We start from the raw sequence: 9,643 nt of genomic DNA, 5'->3' as shown, positions 1-9,643 counted from the left end.
TCTGATTTAGTTTGGTTTTCATGGTTGTTGTTGGGGGGAGTCAAAAAAAAAATAAGCTCCAAAAAACCCCAGTGATCTTTAAACTGAGGCAGGAGGCGAGAGAGAACGGACCCCAAGACCAGCTGCGGCGTGCTGGGTGCGGGACCCACCAAGGACCTAACTGGTCAGAGGTCTGGAAGCCGCCACCGTGCGGGGAACTAAGGAGGAAAGGGGACGGGACTGCGCAGAGACCCGCTGCCACGTTCAGAAAGGCTTCCGGCACCAGGGTGATGAGTGCTCGGACGGGGCACCGGACTGAGGGCGGTGACAGGTGGCCCAGCAGAGCCGGATGCCCCAGTTCGCGCCGGGCGGGGGAGTGGCTCCGCGCATGCTCAGCTCGCGGCCCTCCGCCCTGGCGGAGCTCGGGAGGCGCCGGAAGCACCGGGAGCCGCCGCATGGCGCAGGCGGGGAGCACCGGCCCCCTGGCTGGGGGGCAGCGGGGCGCGGGCACAGCCCTGGGGAGCGCGCCCTGGCTCTGGGCGCTGGCGATGCTTTGGCAGGCGGCAGCCGCGGGCGTCCCCGCCCGGCACCAGTGGCCCGTACCCTACAAGTGAGTGCGCCCGGAGGGGCGCGCGGGGTCGCGGGGGGCGCGCATGGCGGGCGTCAGCGGGGCCCGGGAGGGTGGTGGCGGGAGCCCCGCGCCCGCTCGGGCCTGGGTGTCAGGGTCACGCGGCCCTGGGGAATGACAGCTCAGGAGTGGCACCTGCTTGTTGCGTGCAGTCCTGGGGACTCTCTTCCTCGGGACACCTGAGGCACTGACCGGTGACAGAGGCTCAGGGCTGATCCGAATCACAGAAGAAAAGGGGAGTCATGCTATCTTATCGCGTGACTTTCAGACTCTTTGAATAGTGTGGGCAGCCTTTTAATTTCGCGTGCATTACGTCACGCACTGTTATTAGTATCAGGAGTGTTTAGCCTGTGGCAGAGTTTACAGCGTGGTTCGCCGGGACTTACCGTTTGTATACAGCACTAAGCGTCCTATGACCCGGGCATTTCCAGCGCCCTGGGTCCCAGGCAAACCCGGGAACTTGTTGACTTTGTCCTCTATCTTAAACTTGGAGGTGGGGCGCTGGCCAGAAGTCGAGAGCGGAGACTGCGACACTCGGAAACGATTCCAGCTTTTGACCTAGAATAATATTTACTTAGCTTAATCTTGTCAGATGCCCAAACAGAGAGAATGAAAACATGGTATCAGGGATGGGAAAGACGAGCAAATTTTGAAAACGCACAACTGTTTGGGATGACAAAATAGTGACTTGGGAGGCAGGAGTACCTCGTGGTCGGGAGTGAGTTCTGGATTCCAGCTGCTGCAGATCAAATCAAGCTCCACCATGACTAGCTGTGTGATCTTGGGAAAGTTACTCACTATCTCTGTGCCCACATGTCCTGAATCAGAAAGTAGGAACAAGAGGAGCATTTACCTTAGGTTTGTTGGGAGTATTAAATCTAATAAATGCCAGCTGCTCTCAAATCAGGTTATTAGTGTATTCTGCTCACTGGTTTGCACCACTTCTTGCTTTGCTTGATGTACATGAAAGAGAAATTTGGGATTGATGCTGGTTTTCTGGGAAATGTTAATACAGTGTTCATAAGAAATAAAAAAAAAATAAATATTCACTAAAAGATGAAAGTGTAAATCCCAAACCACTTGACTTAAGGGCAGGGTATTGAGTATGAGTTATGTTTGTTTAAAAGTTTCAAATATTAAGTATATGCCGCCGTCTAATCCCCTGAACTGAATATAAGAACATGTATTCAGTCCACTCTTAAATTGTTTTGAAATGACCTGTGGCCTAAAATAGATTTTGCTGTGGGCAGGTGAAACATACAGTTATACATTTGTTTAAACCAGGTAAGCACCTGTCAAACAGGTAAAGATACCTAAATCTTAAAAAAGTCTTCCATGAAGGGTGTTACTATTTTTTTGGCGAACATCAGGATTTTAACTTAAAATAGGAATTTTATTGATGCGTTAGGATTGCAAAAACATTAGGTGTAGCGAGAACCTTAGGGATCTAAGATTCTTACAGGACAGATATTGATACCTTGTCTGTCTCATTACCTTTCTCTCCCAGTGTCTTTTGTGGAAGGTGACCAGTATGTGTTGAGCTGAATTTAGCTCTAGTCCTATTGCCATGGCCTTCTTAGGCTGCTTTCTCTTCTTGTTGCATTATTGAAGTTACCTCCTAGAACTGACTTCTCAGCCTTAAGTTGGCCCCTCTCTCCACCCTCTTTTAATTTATAAAATAAAATCCTTTAAGCACTTTGGAGGTCAACTCGCCCAGTTCCAGTTGCAAGAGTCGAGAGGGTGCGGCTGCATACTTACCTCTCCTCTCACCACCGCTGCCTTACAGCCTGAGGGCCAGTCTTATTTGCCTACCAGAGACTCTGCCAGCCTGTTGTGCTTGTCTTGTAATACTTCATGGTTTCTCTCCCTTCTGTCCTAACCTTCGAAACGATCTCGAAAACCTAGGCCGGGTCTTGATCTCTTTCTTTGCCCTCCTCACCCCACCCATCCCACATGGGTAAGAATGATTTCTCCCTCTATTGTACCCATAAGTCTTTGTATATTTCTTTCGTTTAGCAACTACCACACTATACTTCATTGTTTAATGTCTTCCCAGCCTTCACCCAAAGCTCCTTGAGGTAGGGAACAGCATTATAATTTTTGTTTCCCTCCTTCCTAGTATGGTGCCCTACATGTAGTAGATCCTCAATAAATAGTAGTTCAAGGAATATTGGTTAATTCTTAAGAAAACAGAAAACATTCTCTTTAATTATAACTTTTAAAAATAATCTTAGCACATGGATTGCTTAAGAAATTAAGTATCATTTGAAAACTGTTCCTTTATTTAGTAAGTTTGTTTACTAAATAAGATCTGGAACTATAAACATTCTAAGATATGGTTCCCATCTTCAAAATTCTCACATTGGGAGCAGGGAACAGGGAAGCATGCTGTTATCAAAGTGCTTTGAATGTGTCGTTTGCTGTTGAAGACATCCTTGGCATTCATTCACAGGTTCACAGGATAACAAATATATTTTTATATGCTATGCGCTGAGCTTTGGATGTATTCTCTAAAAATTTTATTGACAATCAAATTAAAATTTTGGTTTTAAAATGTGCAAGAAACATCCTAAGTTGATGGTTTCTTTTTCTGTATTAGACGCTTTTCCTTCCGCCCGGCACCAGATCCCTACTGTCAAGCCAAATATACTTTCTGTCCAACTGGCTCACCGATCCCAGTTATGAAGGGCGATGATGTCATTGAAGTCTTCCGGCTACAAGCCCCAGTGTGGGAATTTAAATATGGAGACCTCCTGGGACACTTGGTAAGGATGCATCTTGGTCTTACAAGTTTAGTTAATTAACTGACATCATTATTAAGTGGATTTGAAGTAATAGTTTAGATCACGTTTATTGGTTTTCCTCCTCATGTATTTAAAATGAGTAGTGAAAAGAATACATCGGGTCTTGTGATTCTATCAATAACAAATGCAATTGTTTTCATCCCTTTTAATATTCTGAATCCAAACCCAATTCCTGTACCCAGCTCCTGGAAAGTAAGAAGGGAGGAAGCAGGCAGGGGCATAGCAGGCAGGAAATACTTCTTCATTGCCTGGCCCTGTTGAGTGCACTTTCCCGAAGTCAGTTCACCATTTGAGCCTCGCCTCCCCGGTGGGACGCAAAGCGCTCCTTCCCGAGACTGTGGCACGGAAGCTTCACTCCTTCCTTCTAAGCGGTAAGGAAATAAGGGCCGTGTCCACATAGTACGCGTCCTTCCCATCTGAGATGAGCTGCAGAGGGCAGCCAGAGTGCACGAAAGCTTGGCATTTGAGGGGCCACAGAGCGGACGGGAGGGTGGCCACCTGGAAGGAGGGACAGCTGAACAGTTGTTCTACGTGATTTGCTGCTGTGATACATCACATTGTCTCCTTCTGGTTCCTGGGCCAGTGGTTGCTTCACAGACACTTGTCCACTTGTATGATCTTTACACAGAAAATTATGCACGATGCCATTGGATTCAAAAGCACTTCAACTGGCAAGAACTATACAATGGAATGGTATGAACTTTTCCAACTTGGAAACTGCACGTTTCCCCATCTCCGACCTGAAATGAATGCTCCGTTCTGGTGTAATCAAGGAGCTGCCTGCTTTTTTGAAGGAATCGATGATACTCACTGGAAGCAGAATGGGACATTAGTTCAAGTAGCAACCATATCAGGTAAGCTTGAAAAATATGGCAATGTTTTCTGATTGTATCAATATCTAAATGATAGAAATTATTTTCATTGAGGCATTTCAGTAATGTTCTATTCAGCCATTTTCAAATGGTGTGCCTCAGGAATTTTCAAAACATGCAATACCTGAATTTAGTCTAGGGCACTGACCTCTGTTCCCTTAGACTGTGAAATAAAAAAATGACAACAGCCAACAAAACAATAGCTGTCCGGTGTGAATGGATGAGAATTATACCTTTTTGTCAGATCAGCAAAATCTATATGTTTTGGTGTGCCGCAAAATGTTAGTAATTAGTTTATGTGTGCCATGAGATGAAAAAGGTTGAAAATTGCTGTTCTACTTTACAGGGCTCAATTTATAAAATGTACTTCCGGAACTAACAACCTTTGGCCCAAAATATTACTCATGCAAAACTTCCCCTGTAGGTGGTGATGAGTAGCTTATCTCCTGAATGAAATGATAAAAACACTTTGCACAATTTAATTGGAATTCTTAAATAACAGAGGGAAATACATAAAATGCATGAAAAAGAATTGATTAACAGACCTGTTAACTGTATCTGGAAAGAGGCTTTTAGTGATGACACATTAAACTTTTTATGCTGAGAAATAACAACAGCCACCACTCATGTGGACTTCGCCTGGGCCTGGAACTGTTCTGAGCGCTTCACATGTATCACAACATCTGTCATCATAGCAGCCCCCTGAGAGTCGCTATTATTTTCGCCATTTTAAAGATGGAGAAACGGAGGCACAAAGAGATAAAAGCCCCTCAATTAAGGAAGTGGGACTCCAAACTTGGCAGTCAAGCACTGTTGACCATTTTCTTAACCATTTCACTACGTGGTCTTATGCATTTGAGGCCTCTTGAGCAATTTAAATATTTTATCTCTGAGATTTTCTGTTCCTTTAGATGCATTTGGAAGTCCCTGAAATAGTTGGAGTTTTGCTGCATTTGTTGCATTTAGTTGGTGTTAAAGAAAGGAGTTCAGCAGAACTTCTATCAGAAATGGGCTATATGACCTTGGTCACATGTGTCTCACTGACTCGCCGCCTCCTGTGTAGAGTGGGGATGAGGCTGCCACAGCTTTCAGATGTAGGGAGCTTGCCCATATCACTTATAGAGCTCTACATTATAAATCATTGTTCTCCACACAAGTGGAAACATAAAAAAAGCACTGTTTATAATAAGAATTATTCAGTGAACCACAGGGCATGAGGAAACTATCATGCCTTCTGCTTGTGGCGCTCTTTATGAAACATTTTGGGGTATGTTCAGTGGGGAGGATAAGATACTCTTCTTTTTACAAATAAGAAATTGATGTTCAGCCAGGTAGCATGCCTTACCTGTCTTTTAAACTCACAGAGCTTGATGTAGAACCAGGAATAGAATTGGTGTCACTTAAATGTGATCTGGGGATCTTTTAACTATATACCATGTTGTTTTCTAATCTTTCTTTCAGCTATATACCATGACGCTTTCTACTTTCTAACTGATGTACTCCAAAGCATCCCAGTAATATAGAAGTCTGTTTCTCTTTTAAAAATGCTCTGTGTAGGCAATAGCTACCTTTCATTCTAGGCCAATTCATCTCTCTCCTTTCTCATCTCCTCCCACCTCATTATCTGAAATTCTCCCTTCTGACATAAATGGATGATCAATGGGAAAGCAATCACTATTTTCTGTAAAATAGTTTGTAATATGCCAGTACTTAAGTCTTTTAAATTACTCATCTGCTTTGTGATTAATCCTATCCATTGACCTTTTTTCATGTCACAAAATAGTATTTTGAAGCATTCTCAACTCTTGATTATAGCACTGGCTTTTCCAAGTTGAAGAACACTAAGAACTGTATCTCTAGTTTTAAGAAAACATGTGTTATATTATTCCACAATTTTAATTTTATAAAATTGATAAAGACAACCACTATATTCCTTATTAACATTTAGAGTCTCCTGTGTTCTGGTACAAGGTAGTAGGAGAAAGTGTTAGCCACCCAGGAGTCCATATAGTCCATGAACTTGGTCAAAAACATTTCCAGTTGTAGTGGATTTATTGGAAGAATTTGTGTGGTGGATAGAAAGGTAAGTATAACCTCAATAGCTACAAGTACAAGGAGAAAGAGAAGTACCAAATATTCAAGGTGGATGGGGTGCAGTGTTTCCTCTTACCGCATCAGAAGACCAGCCTTCTGTAGCTTCTCCTCAGGAGCTGTTCACACCGTCTGCATATCCACATTTCACCCTCCCCAGTTCTTCTTGTGCTGTTTGGGCCCATTCACTCTTTCCTCTACCACGATTTTTCCTTGCTTTCTTTTTCCCTTTTGCCTCTGGATACAGGACTTGTTAAGTGGGGTAGAGAAAGACAGCTTCTAAATGTGTATTAATGTGCTTTTGACTGTAGCTTAAATGATTATAAAATTAGTATATACAACTTCTCTTTATATACCTATTATATCTAATGTTTACAATTCAGAAATACTTTGTGCCTTGAACATGGAATAAAATTGGCTGAACTTTGATTACTTTTGTGAGATGAAGGTTTGGAAATTCAAAAATTATTGTTTATTTATGTATGTTCATGGCCTTAATCTGGTTAGAACATTTTACTTAAGACTAACATGATTAGCTTTGATACTAAGTGATTTTTTTTTTTTCCACTAGGAAACACATTTAACAAAATGGCAGAGTGGGTAAAACAGGACAATGAGACAGGAATTTATTATGAGACATGGACTGTCCAAGCCAGCCCAAGAAAAGGGGCAGAGACATGGTTTGAATCCTATGATTGTTCCAAATTCGTGTTAAGGACATACAAGAAGTTAGCTGAACTTGGAGCAGAGTTCAAGAAGATAGAAACCAACTACACAAGAATATTTCTTTACAGTGGAGAACCTACTTATTTGGGAAATGAAACATCTATTTTTGGGCCAACAGGAAATAAGACTCTTGCTTTATCCATAAAAGGATTTTATTACCCCTTCAAACCACATTTGTCAACTAAAGAATTTCTGTTGAGTCTCTTGAAAATTTTTGATGCAGTGATTATGCACAGACAGTTCTATTTGTTTTATAATTTTGAATATTGGTTTTTACCTATGAAGTTCCCTTTTATTAAAATCACATATGAAGAAATCCCTTTACCTAACAGAAACAGAACAACCTCTGGTTTATAAAAAACCTTTATTCTACTGCTTTTTTCCCTCCTACCACCAGCATACCAGTTTTTTATGGAATGGTTTTACATTTGTATATATTTTTAGATCTTCTTTGGGGCAGAAAGGTAAAATACACAGGGCCAGAGTTGTTGCATAATAATACCTCAGGAATTATTTTGGAAAGAAACTGAAACTTAGTGTTGGCCAAAGTGAGCATATTACATGATCTTGATTTCAGTCTTCAACCCTTTATTAATATAAAGAATTATAGTTTATAACAGCTATATCGACTTTTTAGACGCAGCATTTTAAAATGATGAATGTGGTGTACCAAGATTTTAAAATTACCCTCAGTGACATTTTTATGGTAGGAGCTGCTTTTTTCTGGTATGGTAGTTACACTTTTTCATTTAAGTCCTTTTTGGTAGTTTAGATTGACTTTACAGTTCTTGCAACTTTTGGAACTGCTTTATTAATTTGATTTTGTTCCATTCACTTAACCTTAAAGATTAATTTCAACACCATAGCTGGAGTGGTTGTAGTTCTCTTACCGTTGGCATTTAACTAATTATTAATAGGAAAGGGGAGCAAAGGGAACTAGACATTGAGCTTAATAAAATGGAGAGTGTAGGCCTGTTTGCCTGACCAGGAAGTTACAGGGTCACACACCCCAGGGGATCGTAGCATTGCTTCCCCCACTCAGGTACCTGATTGTTTTGGGCAAGGGGGTAAGTGCTGGACCTTAGAGGCCTGTTAGTCTAACTCGGGGGTGTGGACTCATCCAAAGCCCATGAAAACTTGAGAAGTTGATTGGCAATTTTGAGAAAAGCACCTGGTCCATCCCAAAGCCAAGCTCCTGGTTGTAACCCTAGGGGATCAAAGAACTTGCTCTCTCTCCAGCTGGGGACCTACGCTGCCCCATGCGCTCACACGTTCTCCCTCCATAGCCATGTGGCCTTAGCAGCCACGTGGCTGATGGCCGTGGGGACTCCTCACGCAGGCTCCAGAAGGGAGCTCGAATACCTCAGCAAGCAATGGACTGCAGCTGGAAACACACGTTTTGCTAGCTGGATGCTGGACTGGACTGGACTTCATTATGGAGCAGAAACTCTGGGCAGCGGCCTTTATCCCGGCCCTACTGAAGGCAAAGTGGATTTTTTCTATGGCAAGGTGGATGGAGATGAAACATTGGGAAGTGAGGAGGGGAACCCCCTTAATTGTACATCATCAATAAAGTTCACCGTGGAGCCCCATCTTCCCTTGCAGGTCTCAGGTAATTCTTCTCATGATACCTCTAGAACCCCACTTCTACCAGTAGCAGTTGCAGATGTAGTAAATACAGCGACAAAGAGCACAAGTATCTGGCTAGCATTTTAGAACTAGCTGGTAACTGGTGTTGTGTGATTTAAGCATCTTAACATCTTTGAATCTTAGTTTCCTTCTCTCTAAAATGATTCAACTGTCAGGATTGTTGTAAAGATTGAAGCCATGTGTGATTGGCATAGCAAGGCTAGTAAATGGTAGCCATAATATTATAAACAACAAACTGCCATCTTTGATCTTGCCTAATGAAGTGTATGGTCCAGCCTCTCCTGGGTTTTGTGATAATCACCTAGACTTTGAGCTGGTAGCATAGTGTTTCTGCAGTTCAAACGTGGGGCATGGCAGGCACTGACTGTGGACATGTACTGTGGCCCTCCCTCTGCCCATTAAAGCTGCCAACTCAAGGAAGAGGGCATCTTTTTGTCAGGGATCTCCAAGTAGCTGTGCTTCCAATCAGTGCCATCAAACAAGGTTACAGGGTCCTTTCAAGTGTCTGAAGATCAACTGAACACACTGACTCTATTCAGAAAAAACACCAGAGGACGAAACAGGTAAGGGAGAAAAAAAACTGTGTTTAATATTCAGTGTACCAATTATATTATTCAGTCTGTACTAAGATTTGAGTGCTTCCTGAGAGGTTAGTACATGACCAATGAATTCTCATTGAAAAGCCTAAGCACAGAGTACTATTTCCCTGATGGAAACCAGTAAATTGACCTTTCAACAGCTACCCAGCAAGTGGTAATAAAGCCAACTTTCGAACCAGGTTCTATTGAATAAATGGGATGTACCATCAAGCATGCCTTCCAGGGCTAGTGTGGTCCTCAGACTAGTGCCTGCATCATATGTTAGTAATACTAGACATTACTGGTCTGTAGGAG

General features: G+C 42.6%; 1 protein-coding gene across 1 annotated transcript; it reads left to right on the top strand.

Annotated features, from left to right (window-relative positions):
* Positions 1 to 419: 419 nt before the first annotated feature.
* Positions 420 to 7,532, top strand: CLN5 (CLN5 lysosomal BMP synthase). The gene is made up of 4 exons (XM_090258966.1): positions 420 to 589; positions 3,207 to 3,372; positions 4,040 to 4,265; positions 6,946 to 7,532. Exons 1-4 carry the CDS (start codon positions 435 to 437, stop codon positions 7,455 to 7,457), a joined length of 1,059 nt encoding a protein of 352 aa, XP_090115092.1. The 5' UTR covers positions 420 to 434; the 3' UTR covers positions 7,458 to 7,532.
* Positions 7,533 to 9,643: the final 2,111 nt, after the last annotated feature.

The sequence above is a fragment of the Furipterus horrens genome, unplaced genomic scaffold (assembly GCF_987537825.1).
Source record: "Furipterus horrens unplaced genomic scaffold, mFurHor1.1.pri manual_scaffold_12, whole genome shotgun sequence".
Lineage (NCBI taxonomy): Eukaryota > Metazoa > Chordata > Mammalia > Chiroptera > Furipteridae > Furipterus > Furipterus horrens.
The sequence above is the reverse complement of the archived record's forward strand: the minus strand, read 5'-3'. Positions and strand labels throughout refer to the sequence as shown.

Bases quoted from the DNA above. Each gene is read 5' to 3' on its own strand.
- CLN5 (XM_090258966.1), top strand. From the start codon at position 435: ATGGCGCAGGCGGGGAGCACCGGCCCCCTGGCTGGGGGGCAGCGGGGC. The intron at 590-3,206 runs GTGAGTGCGCCC...TTTCTGTATTAG, and splicing joins CAGTGGCCCGTACCCTACAA to ACGCTTTTCCTTCCGCCCGG. The intron at 4,266-6,945 runs GTAAGCTTGAAA...TTTTTCCACTAG, and splicing joins TCAAGTAGCAACCATATCAG to GAAACACATTTAACAAAATG.